The following is a 19926-nucleotide window of genomic DNA, read 5'->3' as shown; positions in this document are numbered from 1 at the left end:
TGGGGTGTGACTCGGGCTCTGCACTCAGGGGTCACTCCGGGAGGTCTGGGGGACCCTCGGGGTGCTGAGGAGCGGAGCCGGGCGGGCCGAGCGCGGGCCCAGGCCCTGCCCACCGCTCTCCCGGCTCCGTTTTAAAAGGGGTTGTTTATAGTTTCTTTTTTTTTTTTTGGTAAGAAGATTTCTCATGACAGAATCTTTTTTTTAAGAAAACACATCGCTCTCCCGGGGCAGGCTCGCCGGCCAGCACTACCTCGCGACGTGGTATTTCTGTGCAGGAGGTGGAATATTATCCTTATTTTTAAAATGTCAGAGAGGTTGGAGGATTTCTCCTGCGCAGCGGCCCCTGGCCGGGGTTTGCCTGCTGGCAGCTGCGGCGCCCGGCGCCTGGATTCCCTTAAAGAGACAGAGCAGAGCCCAGGCCGCGGCCCCCACCCGGGGGAACATCGCCAGGCTGGGTGCCAGGGTGCGGGGCAATGACCCGGCCCGTGGGGTGCTGTTGGCGGTGCACCCCGAGGTGGAGGGAGCCATACTGATAGGGGATCGTCATGGTCCCCTCTTGCTCTTCTAGAACCTTCTAGAACCTTCTCTGTGCACTGGCGCTAGTCCCCCCTCCACTCCGGCTCCCAGGCACCCCTTCCCTGCCAGAACCCCCTTTCTGGAGCCCACTGACTGCTGGACACACCGGCCAGGCCTCCTCAGCACCCCCCCCACCTCCACGCAGTGGTCAAGCAGCACCGTCAACTCATCAGTGGCCCTGGGCAACACCCAGAGCCCGGCCTAGCCCTGAGTCCTTTCTGGCCCACTCCCCTCTGCTTGGCCGGAACAGGGACCCTGGCCTCCGAGGGACAGTGTGGTGCAGTGGTTAGAGCGGGTGTCGAAGACTGGGGTAGCAGTGTATGGGCGAGTCCTGGGTCAGCTCCGACCTGAGCTGTGTGTCTTTGGGAAAGGATCTAGACCTCTCAGAGGGCCCCGAGGGATTGCTCCGGGCCCTGCCCCAGTGCACCTGGGCTCACTCCCGGGAGGGGGCAGCGTGCCAAGGTGGGGAACACCGAGATGGACGGTGATGACGCCCACTCCCTCGGGCGACAGGCCCAGGCCTGGCACCTAGTCAAGTGCCTGACACATCGGGGGCGCTGGAGGGCGGGCGTGGATGGGGGCAGGGCCGGGCGTGAGAACCACTGTGGGGTGACATGGTGTTGGGGGTCAGCACCCTCCCCCGCCCCCCGCCAGCCCTCCCCCAGCCCTCTGCCCACTTGCTGCTTCCAGATGTTTTAAAAGATGCCAGTCAGGGGCTGGAGCGATAGCACAGCGGGTAGGGCATTTGCCTTGCATGTGGCCGACCTGGGTTCGATTCCCAGCATCCCATATGGTCCCCTGAGCACCGCCAGGGGTAATTCCTGAGTGCAGAGCCAGGAGTAACCCCTGTGCATCGCCAGGTGTGACCCAAAAAGAAAAAAAAAAAAAAAAAGATGCCAGTCAGAGGGGCCGAGCCATACCCCGGCGGGTAGGCACTGGCCTTGCACGCGGCCGACCCGGGTTCGATCCCTGGCATCCCATAGGGGCCTCCGAGCACCACCAGGAGTGAGCCCTGAGCATCGCCTGCTCATATGGCCCCGAAACCGAAAAGAAAAACAGAAAAGGTGAATCCGAGACGGGAACTCGGGCCTAGTCGGACAGCCCGGTCAGGGTGCTGGACCTGGGGGGGCGGGTCCCAGGGCTCACGGGGGTCCAGGCCCTGCGGCCATTCCAGTGTGTAGCTGGGAACCTGCGGAGAGGACAGGATGGGCCAGAAGCCCCGCTGGGCCATCTCAGGCTCGTTCTAGAACCTTCCGGAATTCAGGCCAGGAGGTAGAGGCCTGGAAATCGCCTCCCTCCAGACCCCCCTCCCTTCCCCCCAGCACCCCTGCTGTAGCCCCCTGGACTCCTGGGGGCTGGTTTGCCTCCTGCTGCTCCCCCCGCTGCAGCCGGTCTGGGTCCTAAATCCCGGCCCGGCCCGGGCAAGGCGCGCTGGGGTGAGGGGCACAGAGCAGGCTCCCCTCCCCGCCACCAGCCTCTCCCTCCCCTCCCGGGGCACCTCACTGGCACCTTCGCAGGCCCATTAGGAGCGCGTCGCCGCGGGCAGGAGCCTCTTTCAAGTGTGGCTTGTTCTGAGACCCGCGTTCCCGACAGCCCCGTTAACGAGCCCGTAAGTGGATTCAAAGGGCATCGGGGGCGGGGGAGCCCGCCCCGGGCTCCCGGGGGGCCAGGGGGCCCTCCCCGGCTAAGGGCCAGTGTGGCGCTTTGATGTGTGCTGCCCCCTAAGGTCCCCCTGCGCCCGGGACCAAATATCGGACCCGGAGCCAAGCAATTACTTGCAATTTGCCAGCTCCTGTGCTCCGCCCCTGGGCACCTTCAGAACAAACAGATGCTGGCGGGGGGGGAGGGTCGGGGCCCGCGGGGGCGGAGGGGGGGAGTGGCGGAGTGAGGGAGAGGGCGGGAGAGACAAAGCCCACCTCTCACCACCCACTCCACCAGCCCAGCCCCCCCCACTGCCTCCGTTTCCCGGACTGTGTGATGGGGAGTGGGGGGTCGGACCAGACACCTACCTGCCTCCTAGGGAGGGGCAGGGGTGCGGGCAGGCCCCGGGCAGCGGAGGAGTGGGGTGGGGGGAGGGGACTTGGCGAACGGGGACGGCCGGGCCGGGCCGGGGTCCTGCGAGCGGCCCGCGCGCCGCGTCCGGGGGCGGGGGGGCGCGCGGCGCAGGGGCGAGGCGGGCGGGGGCGGGCGCGCTCGCGCGGGGCTGGGCGCGCCGATCTATTAACGTCTGTGTCTGGGCCGCGGGTCTGCGGCGAGGCAGGCGCCAGGGGCTCGCCTGGAACCAGATGTGCCGCGGCGCCGCTCTGGCCGCCACGGGCGCGGCGCGCTCGCACGCACGGGCTGGCGCGCACATGGCCGGGCGGGGCGGGGCGGGCGGGCACCCCGGGGGGCGCGGGGGCGACCCCGGCCCGCGGCGCGGCGCAGCCCACCCCCCCGCCGCCGCCTCCGCGCCCGCCCCGCCCGCCCCGCTCCGCGCAGCGCGGCGCGACCGGCCGTCGGGGCGCACCGGGCGGGGTCCGCATCCCTCCAGCTCCCCCCGCCCCCCCGGGGCCGGGGACTCTTCCCGTCCACACCCCCACCCCCCAGTTTGTTTTCTTAAGTTTGTGTGTAAGAATTTTAAAAGTTCTGAGTCAGAGTTTCCCGAAGATGAGGCTTCGGGCCGCGCGGAGAAGGGGGGCGGCGGGGCAGCAGGAAGCGGGGCGGGGAGGGCGCGCAGGGGTGGGGCGCCCCACTCGCACTTGGTACCGAGCCGCCGAACCCAGCCTGCCGCGGGGGCCCCGTGCCCCTCCCTGCCCACACTTGGGGGGTGCTCTTTGTCCCAGGACCCCCGCTTCCCGGGGCGGGAGCCTGCGGGGTGGGCGGCGGCGCGCCCAGGCGTCCGTCCCGGGCGAGGGGGTCGCCGCGCCCCCGCCGGACCCTTGTAGAGTGGCGAGGGGACACCTCGCTGGAGGGCAGGTCCCTCTGGGGAGGGGGCTCCCCCTCGTTTGCTCTTTTGTGGGTCACACGGATCGCACCCGGGGCTCACTCCTGGCTCAGCACTCGGGAATCACTTCTGGCCGGGCTCAGAGCACCCTCGGGGTGCCCAGGGTCGAACCTGGGTCGGCTGCGTCCAAGGCACACGCCCTCCCCGCCGCGCTATCGCTCTGGCCCCTGGGGAGGATTTGAGAGTCCTGTGCGGACAGGTGGAAGCTGGTTTTCCCAGGGGCCAGGCCGTGGGTAGGGCATTCCCTGGCCTCGCGGGTGGGGACCCCAGTTTGATACCAGCACCCACCTGTCCCACCCCCGCCAAGCCCTGCCAGGAGTGAGTCCTGAGCACAGAGCCAGGAGTAGCCCTGGGCTGTGACCCCCCCCCCCAAAGTGGGTTTTCCTTGCCAGGCTCCTTGTTCTGGAATCGGGGAGTCTGGCTGCTGGAGCTGGGGCGGGAGTGTGAGCCTGGACAGCGTCCAGGGAAAGACACGTGGGCCCGAGGGGCAGTGCCCGCCAGCCCTGGCTGTGGCGGGAGCTCTGGCTCAGAGCGGTGGAGAGGCTCGCGCCCAGTGCTCCCGAGACCGCACTAGGCCATCAAGGCCAGTTTGGAGGCTCAGGAGACGGGCCTGGCCCTGACTTGCAGGAAGAAGAGGGACACCCCCCCCCCCCGCCCCGGGCTGGCTGCAGAGAAGGGCTCGCCCCCTCCCCGCTCCCCTGGACATGCCGCCTCTCATCCTCTCCCGGGGAGCACTAACGGGGCGTCCTCCTCTGCAGCTGCCCCCCGGCCCCCAGCCCATCCCCAGGAGTTGCTCAGGCCCAGAGCCCAGAGGCAGGACCCCCCCACACACACCCAGCAGTGCTTGGGAGCTACTCCCATCTCAGTGCTCAGGAGCTGTTCCCGACAGTGCTCAGGAGACCGAGCCAGGCTGCAGACCAGATGCGGTCCTCCAGCAGGCAAAGCATGTGCTCCCCCCCGGAGCCATCCCGCTGGACCCTCCGTGCCAGCTCCCGGGAGCGGGTGGGGAGACGACGCCCCCCGCTGACCCTGACGCCAGTGGCTGAGTCTGCTGTTTGCGGGGCCAGAGCTGGCCTCGCCGCAGGGACCCGGGTTCTGTTTATTGGCCCCTTTCATCCCTGTGCTGGTCCCCGAGGGGTCACTGCGGAGTCACCGCGCGCCGGCCGTGTACCCAGCACAGACACACAGAGGAAGCCCCTGGCGTGGGGCTTCCTGTCACGTCCAGCCCATGAGGTCCCGTGAGGGATGGACCCTCACGCCCATTCAGGCCAGCTGTCTGGGTGAGCCTGTACACGTATGCGTGTTCATATGTGAGCATGCAGACATGCACATGTATACCTGTGTAGGTGGTGTGTGTACATGTGCGTGTGCATACATGTGATTTGCAGCGTGTGTGTATGTCCATGTGTGAGTTTATGCAAACACATATGCCCGCATGCTCATCGACGCCTGTGTATGCGTATGCATGCGTGCAGTGTGTGCGTGCGTGTGCACGTGCGTGCGTGCCCCAGCTCTGCAGGGAAGGGGTTCTGCAGCGGTTGTTGAGGGCCGCAGGCTGGTCTGCGGGCGGGGGGGGCCCCGTAGTCCTCCCGACAGCCCAGCCTCAGTGCAGACACGCGGAGCAGAGACGTTAAGGTACTGGCCAGAAGACCTGTGCACCAGGCGATGGTGAATCCGACGTTCAGATTGAGACCCCGATTCTGAGTCAGTTCTGAGATTAATGGGGTCCAGCACGACTCTGCCCCGGCGCAGTTTTAAGATCTTTTTTTTTTTTTTTGCTTTATTTTTGGGTCACACCCGGCGATGCCCAGGGGTTACTCCTGGCTCTGCACTCAGGAACCACCCCTGGCCGTGCTCAGGGGACCATATGGGATGCTGGGAATCGAACCCGGGTCGGCCGCGTGCAAGGCAAACGCCCTACCCGCTGTGCTATGGCTCCAGCCCCAGTTTTAAGATCTTTTATGCCTGTTGATGCGTTGACCCTCCTGACAACCTGTGAGAGTGGGGGGTGCTGTTCCCTCCACTTCCCAGAGGGGGCGCTGTGGCACAGACGGGATGACTCCCTTGTCACTCGCAGTGCAGGGAAGCGGGGACCTTCTGGGGCAAGGCTGGACAGAGACGCGTCCCCAGCTGACCTGTGGCGTGGGCTAGCGGGGCCTGGGTCCTGTGCGATAGACGCTGGGGATTGAGCCCAGGTCAGCTGCGAGCAAGGCAGGCGCCCTCCCTGCGGGATTGTGTCTCCGCCCCCGATGCTCTGGTTAATTAATTTCTTTTGCAGCAAATACTTTTGCTCCAGGTCGTTTTTTAGGGGGGGGATCTGGCTGCACCCTGAGCCGCACGCAAGGGCCCCTCCCTGGCAGGATCGCCCCTGGGGGGGGGCGTTAGGTGCTGGGGATCAGACCCGGGGCTCCCACGTGCGGAGCCGCAGATGCAGCCCCCGGAGCCGAGGCGTGTCCCCGCCCACCACGCCCACCCGCCTCTGTGCGGGGCGAAGCCCCTGACCAGTTGGTGTAGGAAGGAACCGAGGAGGCTCCCGCCAGGAGGAGGACACGGTCACAAGAACGTCCCATGAGGACTGTGGGCGCGGAGACGCAGCCGTCCCGGGAAACAGGAAGGTGGGCGGTGCTGGCAGCCCCTCGGGGAGGCGGTGCCACCACTCACCGGTGCGGGGTGGGCAGGGTGGGCGACCCAGGGAACCGTGTAGAGGGCTGGACCCGCGCCCTGCGGCTCAGAGCGAGGAGCAACTGGGTCCCTCTGTTCTGTTGCATCTTTTGGGGGGAAGGGGAGGGGGAGGGGAGGGGCCTGGGGAAGGGGGAGGGTCCGGGGGAGGGGAGTGGGAGGGGCCTGGGGGAGGGGCGCCAGTCTGCTCGCTGTGAGGATGGTGGACGTCTATCGCTGGGGCAGGGGTGTGGGGGGACCGAGGGGCCGTGTCACAGGTCGCACTGAGTGTGTCCCGTTGTTTCGGGGGCTGGTGGAGCCCGTCGCCCCCCGAGGCTCAGATTTGTTCCGTTAAAGGGGCGTGTCCAGGTGAGCCACTGGCCTTTCCCTGTGCCAGGAGGACCCGGCTCCGGCCGCCCATGGCACTGGACAGAACATAAGCACCGTGTTTCCAGAGGGGGGAGGAGAGACGGAGCAGGGGGGAGGGCACTTGCCTGCACGCGGCCCCCTGGGCTCAATCCCCATCACCCCACAGGGTGCCCTGAGCCCCTCCAGCCTGACCCCTGAGCACGGAGAGGGCAGGAGGAGGATGGTGGGGGGAGGGGGGAGCGGAGAGATCACGCCGGGAGCCGAGCATCTGTCTTGCACGCTTTGAAACCCGGGCACTGCCCGTGGCCCCCCAGAGCACTGCCGGGGGTCCCAGGGGCCTGAGCCCACTGGGGCGGCCCCAGCCCTGCACACACAGAGGACAGGACCCGCAGTGAGCCAAGCCTCATTCGCACTGGTCTGGAAGCGGTTAACCAGGACCCCCTGGCCCCTGCCTCGCCCACCTGCTGTGTGGTCTGGGTTACTTCTGGCTGCCCTGTCCCGGGGTGGGGGGCCCACTGCCCCCCCGCCACACACCCGGCCCGGAGCACAGGCCGCCTGGGAGCAGAGCGAGGGGCCGGTGACATTCACAGTCTCCATCCTGCCCGGTGCTCACAGCAGCTCGTAAAAGCATCCAGCAGGGCCCGAAAGGTCAGCCCAGCCCGAGCCAGGTCACGGCTGTGGCTCGTTGGTGTGGGGGCAGGGCCCCTGGGAGGTTGGCACAGCGGGGAGGGCGCTTGCCTTGCATGTGGTGGCCCCGGGTTCGATCCCCGCCACCCCCTAGGGTGCACTGAGCCCACCAGAGTGATTCCCAAGAGCAGGGCCAGGACCCCTGAGCACCACCGGCGTGGCCCTAAAACAAGACAAACACAACAGCAGGGGGGCCCTGGGAGGCTCTTGGGGTGGTGGCCTGGCCTTTGTGGGGGGGAACTGTCATGTGGGGCCCCAAACCTTAAATAAAATAAAACGCCTTTTAAAGAGGGGGCTGGAGGTGACCCAGAAACTCAGATGAATCTCGACAGAGACCAGCGAGCTGCAGAGAGGCCTTTAGGCCCCGTGTCCGGGGCACCCAGAGGGGGCGGGTGAGTCCCCCACCGCCCCAGCAGAGCCCCCGCAGCCGGAAACCTCCGGAACCCAGTCACTGCCCTGCTCACAGCCGGACCCCACCGGCTCGGGTGAGCCTCAGCTGCGGGCGACTCTGTTGAAAAACTAAGGTACTGTGACCAAAACCTCCAGGCTCACAGAGTCACTGAGTCGGGCATGGCGACCTCCCCCCACGCCCCTGTTCCTCCCGGAGCCTGGCAGTCACGCCTGCCCGTGGACTGCCTCTGGCACCGAATAAGTGGCCAGTGATCCGGAGACTCATAAATAAATCTCCAAAGAGACCAGCAAGTGCAGAGATTCTTCCACGCCCCAGAGTCACCATCCAGTTAAAAAATCTAACTTCAGAGGCTGGAGCCATAGCACAGCGGGGAGGGCGTTTAGCCTTGCACGCGGCTGACCCAGGCTCGATTCCCAGCATCCCATATGGTCCCCTGAGCACCAACAGGAGTAATTCCTGAGTGCATGAGCCAGGAGTAACCCCTGAGCATCGCCGGGTGTGACCCAAAAAGAAAAAAAAAATCCAACTCCAGCTGTATCACCCCACTCAGAATGTTAGAATTCCCGGAGCAGGCCGCTGCGAATCCATCTCATACCCAACACCACTGATACGCCAGGAGTGACACAGGCCCAACCTGTAGCGACACGTTATAATCTCTTATACAAGGGCTGATGGCTCCAGGGTGAGATCCAACAGTCTTCACGCACTTTCTTCCAAGGAAATCTTTTTCTGATCATTTTTAGTGAATTAATCATAACAAGCAATAACAAGAAGTGAATCATTTAGGGCCTGCTGTTGGGGCGGCTTGGGTGGTGGCAGGGAACATCGGAAATAATGGCGGGGGGATTGGGGGGATGTGGAATGTGTTAAATTGTCGTGAACAACTTTATGAAAATAAACTTTGTTAATAGCGGGGACTGGTGGGGCTGGAGCGACAGCACAGCGGGGAGGGCGTTTGCCTTGCACGCGGCCGACCCGGGTTCGATTCCCAGCATCCCATAGGGTCCCCTGAGCACCGCCAGGGGTGACTCCTGAGTGCAGAGCCAGGAGTGACCCCTGTGCATCACCGGGTGTGACCCAAAAAGAAAAAAAAAGGGGTGTGGCCGGAAAGAAAGTACAGTGAGTCGGCGCTTGTCTTGCTCGAAGCTGGCCTGGGTTGGATCCTCAGAGCCCCGGGAGTGAACTCTGAGCGCAGGACTGAGCACCACCGGAGGTGACCAACACACACACACACACACACACACACACACACACACACACACACACCCTCAGCACATTCTTTGGTGGGGTCCCAGTGCGTGCGGTGCACACACACACACATACACACACACACATGCACACACCCTCGGCACATTCTTGGTGGGGTCCCAGCTTATGGTTCTGGGGCCAGGCTGTATCCGGAACCCCCGGCCCTCACACACTCAGGTGCGCACTCCAGCGCTCGGCACCGCTGCCTGGTCTCGGGTGGAGTTTGTTCTTTCTGATTTGGGGCCACTCCTGGCGGTGCTCAGGCTGGCTCCGGCCTCTGCACTCGGGATCACTCCTGGCGGTGCTCGGGGCCCATATGTGTGAACATGGGTCGACTGAGCAGCAAACTCCCTCCCTGCCGGACTGTCGTCCCGGGGCCATGGTGTATGTAGCTCCGGGAGGCTGACCCAGAGAACATAAGGCTGACCCCTGGCGCTGTGCTCAGGGCTGACTCCTGGCTCTGTGCTCAGGGCTGACTCCTGGCTCTGTGCTCAGGGCTGACTCCTGGCTCTGTGCTCAGGAATTACTCCCGGCTCTGTGCTCAGGGCTCACTCCCAGCTCTGTGCTCAGGGCTCACTCCCGGCTCTGTGCTCAGGGATTACTCCCGGCTCTGTGCTCAGGGCTCACTCCCGGCTCTGTGCTCAGGCTCACTCCCGGCTCTGTGCTCAGGGCTCACTTCTGGCTCTGTGCTCAGGGCTCACTCCCGGCTCTGTGCTCAGGGCTCACTCCCGGCTCTGTGCTCAGGGCTCACTCCCGGCTCTGTGCTCAGGGCTCACTCCCGGCTCTGTGCTCAGGGCTCACTCCCGGCTCTGTGCTCAGGGATTACTCCTGGCTCTGTTCTCAGGGTTGACTCATGTATCAGTGCTCAGGGATGACTCCTGGTTCTGTGCTCAGGAATCACTCCTGCCGGGGCCAGGGGCATCATATGGGATGCTGGGGATCAAACCCCGGTTGGCCGTGTGTGTGTGAGGCAAACAAACGCCCTCCTGCTGTCCCGTCACTCCAGTCACTCTAGATGTTTAATTAGTCTGGGGCCACACTAGGCCATACTCAGTGGCTACTCCCAGCTCTGTGCTCAGGGGACCAGGCAGTGCTGGGCATCACACCAGGCCTCCTTCTCGCCAGGCCTGTAACTGCCCCGTGTGATCTGAGCGGTGCATCCAGCACGGTTATCTGTGAGTGGCAGTGACGTTTCTCACGGGGCGTGTTTTCCGGGTTGGCCCACTGTGTGTGTGTGTGTGCGTGTGTGTGCGTGTGCGTGTGTGTGCGTGTGTGTGCGTGTGTGTGCGTGTGCATGGTTTCCGTCCCTCTTCACAGCTGTATACTATTCCATTCACGCACCATGGCAACATTGCTCTCTGCAGGGATTGCAGAGCGTCCCAGGCTCACGGGGGCCACGTGTGCAGCGAGCTCTCTCTTGCTTAGCCACCCCCCGCCCCATGACGGACGTTTGCATCTCTCTGCTCCGGGACTCTTACTAGTGAAGCTGTTGTTTGGACACAACTCACGGGCTTGATTTGGGGGAGGGGTATTGCGGGGGGCGGGGGGTGCTGACTGGGAAGAGAGTCGCAGGGTCACATGGTCCGGGTTTGCCACTTCCAGAAGCTGCCGGGTCTCCTGGAAGGGCCGGAGCTGTGTACAGCAGGGAGGGCGCTGGCCTTGCACGCAGCCCACCCGGGCCCCGTCCCTGGTACCCATAGGGCCCCCTGAGCCCCGCCAGGAGTGCTCCCTTAGCGTTGAGTCAGGAGTCAGCCCTGAGCACAGCCGCGTGTGGCGCCTCATACAAGCCTCGAAGACACCTTCGGCGATGGGTGGCTTTACCATGTATCCCCATCCATGCCTCAGTTTCCCCAGCTGTCATTTCTGGCTCCAGTGACCCGGAGGGTGGTGTTGCGGGTTCAAGGAGGCCGTTCTTGTTCTGATGGTTCGCTGAGATTCCCGAGGCTGGAATCCTGAAGGGGGGCTTCCCTGGCCTCTCCTCCCGGAGCCCTCTCCCTCCCCCCTCCCAGGGGGCTTCGGGTCACCTGACGCAGGGCGCCATCACCCCTGCACGGGGCCCGCGGGGCCTCAGGGACGCAGCCTGGGCAGAGGCGGTGAGAATTCCAGTCGTACCCCTTCTCCGGAGGACCCCTGGGTGCGGGGCGGGGAGCGGGAAGGAAGCCCCCGCCGCCTCCTCCCTCAGACCGCTCGGCAGCCCGAGCGCCCTTTGACCGGGACCCGGTGTTAATTTGTGAAATCCCACGCGGAGGTCCCTAGAACCTGGTGTTTATTTTTGTGAACGTGTTGGCGGAGAGCACACTGCAGAGGGGGCTTCTCGGGCCCGAATAAATGCTAATTAATAAAAGTTATTTATTTGCGTTGGAGCGCGCCGTGGCCCCGGGGTCAGGCGCAGACTGACTGCTCGAAGCAAAAACAAACGCGAGAACGTCTCTCAGCAGCTCGAGAGGCGCAGGGACGAAGGGGCCGAGTTTATTTGTCTTGGGAAGAATTTGCAGTTAATTCCCTCCAGACTCCTTAGGCCCTTAAATTACCCCAGATACGAAAGGCCCGGGGTGCCGGGGACAGCAGGCCCGGAATGGGCCGTTTCCGCGTCCTTGGCTGCGTTTCGCCGAGTACGTGGTCTGCGTGGACGGGAGGGAGGGCAGGACGCCGCGCGCCAGGCCTGGGGATGGCCAGGCCCGGTCACCGCGGGGAGGCCGCTGCCCTCCCTGCCTTCACCAGAGGCCCAGGAGCCTGGACGCAGGGTGTCGGCGACGGGCTTTATTTGGGGGCGCCCAGAGGGAGTCAGGAGAGGCAGGACAGCGGGTAAGGGGCTTGCCCCGAGCCCCGGCTGGCCCGGGTTCAGTCGCTGGCACCATCAGGAGCGACCCAGGAACACCAGCCAGAAGTGAGCCCTGGGGGTGCCCCCTCCCTCCCAAATGTAGGACTCTGAACAGAAGAATGCGGGTGGGGGTGCGCGGCACAGCCCTTCCCGGGCACGGAGCCTGGGCACGGACAGCACTTATTGCTTTTCCGAATGCTTTCAGGCCCAGAGGGAGACACACGCCCACCGCAGTCCGCTTCTGGGCCGCGGTTCAGGAACTTTCGGGAACTGGATCCAGCCGAGAAGAGGCCCGGGCCAGCATCGGGGCCCTGGCAGAGCCCCGCGCCGCGGGTTCAAGTCCTGGGTCCTTCTCCACTTAGAGCTTCGGCTCAGCCCCTGCCCCCACCCCTCTCGGCATCTCTCTCGGGTGGGTTGGGAGGAGGGGGCCTGAGACGGGCCAGGCAGGAAGTGGTTTGTGGGGAGCGCTGCGGCTAGGTGCCAGCTGCGGGTCTTTACTGAGCAATTACTTAGTACCTGGCCCCCGAGGCTGGAGATCCCTTCCCACAGCGTCCCCGGAGCGGGGTGAGAGTGGAAGTCAGGGGCCCAAAGAGGTAGGACAGTGGTCTGGGCGCTTGCCCTGACACAGCCAACCCGGGTTCGATTCTCGGAACCTCATATAGTCCCTCAAGCCCCTCCCCCCGCCCCCCCAGGTGTGACTCCTGAGCACAGAGCCAGAGGGTCACATGACTAATGTCCGGGGCAGTGGGCAGGGCGCTTGCCTTGTGTGCTGATCCGGGTTCTGTCCCTGGCGCCCCGTAGGGCTCCCCACGTCAGCCAGGAGTAACCCGAGCTCAGAGCCAGGAGTCCGCCCCCCCACGCTCCACCCCCCAGAGAGACCAACGTCCAGCGGGGCCAGAGCAGTGGTGCAGCAGGCGGGGAGGGTGCCCGCCTTGCACGCAGCTGACCCGGCTCAGTCCTCGGAACCCCACCTGCTCCCGGAGCCCCAGCAGGAGGAAGGCCCGAGCACTGTTTGTTGCCCCCTCCCCAGGGAAAAACGATCATCCAGCAGGGAGGCGCCTCCAGCATCTGCGTGGGAAAGGGCCTGCAGGTCGCCGGGGGTGCTGGTGGCTCGTAGGCTGGGGCGCACGCCCTGCACGCCAGAGGCCGGGGCTGGCCTGAGCTCACGCTTGTGAGTTTCTTCTTATGAATGTTACATCTGTAGGGGGGAGTGTGGAGAGGCGCCCGGGGGCGTTCTGCTCGGATTACTCTCTGAGTCTGTTTCTGTGACAAGCTGTGACATCACTTCGGGAGTGAGAGTCGCACTGGGGGGCTCGGGAGATGCTCCAGGGGCTGGAGTCCTGACTTTGCACGCAGGATTCTTCCGTGCCATCCCTGGCATCACCTAGTTCCCCGGGGACCACTAACAGACACCCCGTGGGGCTGGAGCAATAGCACAGCGGGGAGGGCGTTGGCCTTGCATGTGGCCGACCCGGGTTCGATTCCCAGCATCCCATAGGGTCCCCTGAGCACCGCCAGGAGTGATTCCTGAGTGCAGAGCCAGGAGTAACCCCTGAGCATTGCCGGGTGTGACCCAAAAAGCAAAAGCACAAAACAAAACAAAACAAACAAAAACAAAACAGACGCCCGTGAGGGCCACAGAACGCGATTCCCCCAAATATATATGTTTCGGGGCCGGAGGAGGCGGGCGTTTGCCTTGCACACACACGGCCGGCCCAGGTTCAATCCCCAGCATCCCATATGGTTCCCCAAACACCGCCAGGAGGTCTGAGCACAGAGCCAGGAGTAACCCTTGAGCACAGCTGGATGTGGTCCAAAACAACAACAAAAGAATTATATATTTTGAAGGACCAAACGTGATGACCTCTGTGTCTGTATTGCAAACCATAATGCCCAGAAGTGAAGACAGAGTATGGGGATATTGTCTGCCGTGGAGGGAGAGGGAGGGTGGGAAAGGGGGTATACCCGGGATATTGGTGGCGGGGAATGTGCACTGGTGGGGGGATGGGTGTTTGATCTTTGTGTGATTGTAACCCAAACATGAAAGCTTGTACCTGTATCTCACGGTGATTCGATTAAAAAGAAAAGAATTGTAGTAGGTTTGGGGGGCACCACTACAGCCGGTGGTGCTCTGGGGCTCCTCCTGGCGTGGGGGGTACTTCCGGAGGCACTTAGGGCACTGTGCCACTCTGGGGGCCAAACTGGGGTTGCCCGCATGTAAGACAAACGTCTTGACCCCTAGGCTGTCTCTCTAGCCTCAAACTACATTTTGTTTTGTTTGGGGGCCACACCCAGCTGTGCTCAGGGCGTACCCCTGGCTCCGAGCCCGGGGACCGCTCCTGGCAGGGCTGGGGGGACCATATGGGGTGCCGAGGGTCAGTCCCGGGCCAGCCGCTCGCAAGGCAAGTGCCCAGTCCACTGTACCATCTCTCTGGCCCATCGAAATACCTGCCTTTAAATCAGAGAAATACAGAAGTTGGACTGCACAGTGGTGGTGCTTATCAGTGGCTGACCCCTTCTCCGGCGCGGCAGTGGCCAAGCTTCCCAGAGCAGCTGGCCACACCCCCGGCACAGTTTCTTTCTCTCTCAGGCGCTGTGCCTTCCCTCCCTGCCTAGGCACTGACCAGACAACTCCTTCCACGTTTAGTTCAAGGGCCGAAGAGATAGTTCAGTGGGTTGAGCCTGGATTCCATTCCTGACACCACATGGTCCCTTGAGAACTGCCAGGAGCAGAACCCCCTTGGAGCACTGAGCCAAGAGTAACTCTTGAGCACTGCAAGATGTGACCCAAACACAAACCCCACGACCCACCAAAATGGGGCTGCAGAGATTGTACAGCGGGAAAGGGGCTTGCCTCGCACACGGCCAACCTGGGGTTCACAGCCTGGCATGTCAAAGGGTCCCCTGAGCACCACCAGGAGTAATCCCTGAGCACTGAGCCAGGAGTAACCCGTGAGCATCGCCAGATGTGGCCCCAAAACAAAACAAACAAATCCACCAAAAACCCAATTCTTTTTGTTTATTTGTTTGGGGGAGATAACTCAAAAGTTATTCCTGGCTTGGGGCTGGAGCAATAGCACAGCGGGGAGGGCGTTTGCCTTGCACGTGGCCGACCCAGGTTCGATTCCCAGCGTCCCATATGGCCCCCTGAGCACTGCCAGGGGTGATTCCTGAGTGCAGAGCCAGGAGTAACCCCTGTGCATCGCCAGGTGTGACCCAAAAAGAAAAAAAAAAAAGTTATTCCTGGCTCTGCGCTCAGGGATCACCCCTGGCGGTGCTCAGGGGCCCCTGTGGGATGCTGGAATCTGCATGCAAAGCAGGCGCCCTACCCACTGTACTGCCCGCTCTGGCCCCAACAAGACCCAATTCTAGCACCACCTCCCCGGACCGCCTTCCTGGTACCCAGCCAAAGCTGACTCTCGCCCTGAACCTACCCTAGCCTGCCCCAGGGCGTGGGCGCCTGGTTCCTGCCCTGTCTCAGCTGATTGGCAGCCCGTGCCTGTCTCTCTGGCACAGTGCTCCTGGGGCAAGACGCCCTGGGCGGTGGGGCTCTGGACGCCTGTCCCCCACTGCCGGCAGGTATGGTGACCAGGACGGGATTCTGGGGTCAGGCTTGCGGTTCAAACCCGCGTCCACCAGCCACTGTAGCTTGGGCCAGAGCGCCAAGCCCCGCCTCCCCATCCCGAGTTAACGGGGCGCTTCGCTGGACCAGTCCCGGGAGGTTTGAGCTCTGTCCCCTGGACTCGGACTGACCCGCCCGCCCGCTATCGTTTATCGTTATAATTGAGGCTGCAGGGTCCGCAGCGGGCCCGCTGGGGGACTCGGGGGAAACCGGGGAGCCGCGTCCGTGCGCGTGGGGGCCCCCGCGGGCCGCCCTGCAGCTCAGCCCAGTGCCCCCCGCAGGCGAGTGTCCCAGCCCCGGGCGCGGTGGCGCCAGCAAGCGGAAGAAGAAGCAGCGGCGGAACCGCACGACGTTCAACAGCAGCCAGCTGCAGGCGCTGGAGCGCGTGTTCGAGCGCACGCACTACCCCGACGCCTTCGTGCGCGAGGAGCTGGCGCGGCGCGTCAACCTCAGCGAGGCGCGCGTGCAGGTGCGGGGGACCCCCGGGCGGGACCCCGGGCGGAGCCAGGCCAGAATGCTTCCGGGACCCCAGCCAGAGCACAGCGGGGAGGGCACTTTCCTTGCACGCAGCTGACCCCGGTTGGATCCCTGGCGTCCCAGAGGGTCCCCCGCACCCCGCCGGGAGGGATGCCGGAGTGCAGAGCCAGGAGTCACCCCTGAGCATCACCGAGTGTGACCCGAAGGCAAAACCAAAACAGAGGGGGGGTGTGTGGCAGGCTCGTTTCCCAGCGTGGCCACGTCCCAGCTGTGTGGGTTAGCAACCTCTCTGAGCCTTGGGGGACCCTGGAAAATGGGGATCACACACCTCCCAGGGATTCTATGAGGATTCAGAGAATGCGTATGTTGGGGCTGGAGCAATAGCACAGCGGGGAGGGCGTTTGCCTTGCACGCGGCTGACCCGGGTTCGATTCCCAGGGTCCCATATGGTTCCCTGAGCACCACCAAGAGTAATTCCTGAGTGCAGAGCCAGGAGTTACCCCTGTGCATTGCCGGGTGGCCTCCACGTACCCCCCGGAGCAGCCCCCACAACTACCAGAAGGGACAAAAAGAAAAAGTGGGCCCGGGGCCGGAGCGATAGCACAGCGGGGAGAGCGTTTGCCTTGCACATGGCCGACCCGGGTTCGACGCCCAGCATCCCACAGGGTCCCCCGAGCAAGGGGGGAGGCCACCAGGGTCCCTCCTGGCAGTGCCGGGGGTGTGAGTGCAAATGCGCGCCCCTCCCCCAGCCTCACCCACACAGGCCTCCACCAGTCTCCGCCACTGTGGGCGGCCCGGACCCTTCCCGGGGTCCGCATGCTCCCGGCCCCCCGGCCCCCGGCCCCCCCCCCCCGGTGAAGCCCCAGCCTCTCAGCCCCGTGTTAATCTGCACCCACGCAGCGGGCACCACTCATCCCCTGATCCCCCGGGGGGAAACTGAGGCTCAGAGAGGCGAAGCCGCGTGTCCCGGGCTGGCTGGGGGGCCGCGAGGACGGGGCCCCCTGCTCACCCCTCCTCCCACCCTCAGGTCTGGTTCCAGAACCGCAGAGCCAAGTTCCGCCGCAACGAGCGGGCCATGCTGGCCAGCCGCTCCGCCTCGCTGCTCAAGTCCTACAGCCACGATGCGGCCATCGAGCAGCCCGTGGCGCCCAGGCCCACCGCGCTCGGCCCCGAGTACCTCTCCTGGACCACCTCCGCCCCCTACAGGTGAGCGGGGGCCGCGCGGGGACCCAGACTCCCGGAGTGGAAGGTGAGTGCGTGTGGGCACGGGCGTGTGGACGGGGGGCCAGGCCTGGGGGAGCCGCCCACAGGGTGAGTGCGGGGGCGGGGGGGCGCCCCGGGATCGACAGGACTCCCCAAGTACCCAGAGGGAAGTCACGCGCGCGCACACGCGCACACACACACACACACACACACACACTCTCACACTCGGGAGGAAATGAAGATGCCACTTGAGCCTGAGTTACAAACTCGCAGGAAGCTTTGGAGCCCCCTCATCCTGAGTTGGGGGCTCCAGGGGAGAAACTGAGGCAAGGAGGGCAGAGAGGAAAGGGGGTCCCTGTCCCCCGGGCCGAGCTGCAGATCAGAGCCAAGTTCTCGGGCAGTTTGGCCCGGGGCTGACCTGGACAATGCACAGGGGCGGGGCAGGAGGTACCAGGGGGTGAGCTTCTGGCCCTCCAGATTCCCGGGGACCCGTCTGCCCCCCAGCCCATGCATGTGAGCGCCCCCCAGTCCCCCTAAACCAGCCACGGCAGCTCTGCAGGTTAGACTGTGGGATCTGAGTCTGGGGCCCCCAGACCTCGCAGCACTCCCCGCTCTCTTACCTGGCCCGAACCGGGAGACGGGGCACCCCAGGGCACCCCCGGGGCACCCTTCACCCCAGGTGGGTGTTCGGGTGTCTCCACCCCCCTGGGCCTGACCTCCTGCCCTCAGGCTGAGGTGGGATGAGGCCAGAATCGAAATCCACTGCGGGGACTCCCCGTCCTGCACCCCCCCGGGGGGGGGGCCTCCCCGGGACTGCAGGCTGAGGTGGGCGGGGCCGGGCAGCGAGGCCGCATGCCCACCACACCGGTGTTCTTGTGCCCCCAGCACGGTGCCATCCTACAGCCCCGGAGGCGCGGGCCCCACGCCCTCGGGCGTCAACATGGCCAACAGCATCGCCAGCCTCCGGCTCAAGGCCAAGGAGTTCAGCCTCCACCACAGCCAGGTGCCCACGGTGAACTGACAGCGGCGGGCACGGTGCCCGGGACAGGCCCTGCCTTCCGTCGGACGCCCGGCCCCGGCGCCGCCCGCGAGACCCCTGCCCTGCCCGGCCGGCGGATGTCTCGGGCCCGAAGGTGGGGCGGAGCTCCCCAAGGACACCTCTCACTTCGTGTATGAAAACCCCCGACGCTTTGGTCTAAGAAATAAACGTTTGAGCCCCCAAACGTCGCGGCGGTGGGATGAAGGCGCTGGGTCAGGCTCTCCCTGCGGGCCCTGTGCCGACCCGGGACTGCGGCCTGTCTCTGGGCATCTGCTGGCAAATCCCAGGTTGCCCTGCAGAGCCCAGGAGGCCCGGGAGCGGCCCTGCAGCCCACTGCCCGCCCCGTGCGGGGGACAGCCTGAGGTAGGACTCTGGCCGGGACCCCCCTCCTGCCATGCACGGGGCAGGTGGTGGGCTGGAACAGAGGCTGGAGCGAGCCTCCGTGCCCCCGTGGTGTGAGCTCCTTGCTGACATTTGACCCGGAAGAGATCTGACCAAATGGCCCCGTGGGGGGTAGGGCTCGTTCCAGGCAGATTCACGGAACAGAGACCCCAACAGCCAAGGGCCACGGCAGCCCTAGCTCCAGTTCCCCCTTCACACGTTCGCACAGGGTGACAGGGTGACCGGACACAGGTTCCTCCAGCCAGGGACCCCCACCCGATCCTGCCCACCATGCTGATGCCCCTCCAGGGAAGAGAGCCAGCCCCCAGGAAGCGGGTCAGCGTCCAGTGGGCGCAGAGACCACGAGTCCCTCCCTCTGGCTGCTTTTCCCTCATCCGCTGGGCCCATCCGTGTCCACTGTCCACAAGAGTCCCTAGCCTGAGCCCAGCACGCCAAAGCCACCCGCAGATCCTGGCCTGATAACCCCGCTTCATCTGCCCCCTTCGTCCCCACGCATTGGACCACTGAGGTGACCTCTGAGCCAGCTGATGCTGATGGCCACGTGGCTTCTACCCTGCCATGTGCATGCGGGGAGTGGGAGGGCGGGGCCAACGGGGGCGGGGCCAGGCGGTGGGCGGATCCTATGAGAGAGGCTACAAAGTGGGCGTGGCCAGAGCTAAAGGGGCGGGTCTTGTGGGTGGGCGTGGGGTTGGACGATTAGTATAGACTGGCTGGTGGGCGGGGCCTATAGGAGGCGGACCCCGGGCTGCTGGGTGGACGGGACAGTGTGTGGGTGGGAGCTGCAGGACAGGGCAGGGATGGCAAGTGTGCAGGGCAGGAGAGCGGGAGAACAGGTAGGCGGGTGAGATAGCACAAGGGCTAGGCTTGGCTGTTCTACAGGGAGGGCGGGGCCTGGGCGGGACCGCAGGGAGGGGCGTGCGGCTCTGGCCTTTGCCTTGGGTCAGTGTGCTCATTCACTGGGCAGTGAAACACTGGTCATGTTGGGGGGCCAGGTGGAGAGGGGCTCCCAGGGCCCTGAGGCGACCACCCAGAACTGACAGGGTACTTGGCGTCCGCGGTCACACGAGGCACATCCAGTCTAAGGTATCCAGGCCTGGAGGAGGTGTTCTGGAGCCGTTGCAGCATGCGGGAAGGTCCTGGGGTGAACTCTCTCTGAGGGGGTAGGAGGAACTCCAGGATTGGCTCTCCAGGTGCAGGACGACGGTGGAGAGAAGTGGCTGGCTCAAGCGGGCCTTGCGTGGCCGGAGTAATCTATGTCACGCAGTGGGGCGTGAGTCCACACCCTGGGCTCTGTCTTGGAGGGACCGTGGTGGTGCTCCGCCTGCGGCCAGGAATCCTGACCCAGGGCAGAGCAACAGGCGGGGGCGGTGGGGGTGGTCTGGCCACTGCAGGGGCGGGCACTGGCTCCTGGTCAGGGGAAGGGGGGCTG

The 19926-nt window shown here is 64.7% G+C and overlaps 1 protein-coding gene across 1 annotated transcript in view; it reads left to right on the top strand.

The window, feature by feature from the left end:
* Window positions 1–18252, top strand: part of PRRX2 (paired related homeobox 2) — a 42261-nt gene extending 24009 nt beyond the window's left edge. Inside the window, exons 2-4 of the mRNA XM_055122476.1 lie at window positions 15658–15845; window positions 16881–17059; window positions 17942–18252. Coding sequence (XP_054978451.1) covers window positions 15658–15845; window positions 16881–17059; window positions 17942–18077 — 503 coding nt within the window. The 3' untranslated portion in view covers window positions 18078–18252. The remainder of the gene's footprint in view (window positions 1–15657; window positions 15846–16880; window positions 17060–17941) is intronic.
* Window positions 18253–19926: the final 1674 nt, after the last annotated feature.

The sequence above is a fragment of the Sorex araneus genome, chromosome 1 (genome assembly GCF_027595985.1).
Source record: "Sorex araneus isolate mSorAra2 chromosome 1, mSorAra2.pri, whole genome shotgun sequence".
Classification (NCBI taxonomy): Eukaryota; Metazoa; Chordata; class Mammalia; order Eulipotyphla; family Soricidae; genus Sorex; species Sorex araneus.
Note: the sequence above shows the minus strand (reverse complement) of the source record. Positions and strands in the feature narration are given on the sequence as shown.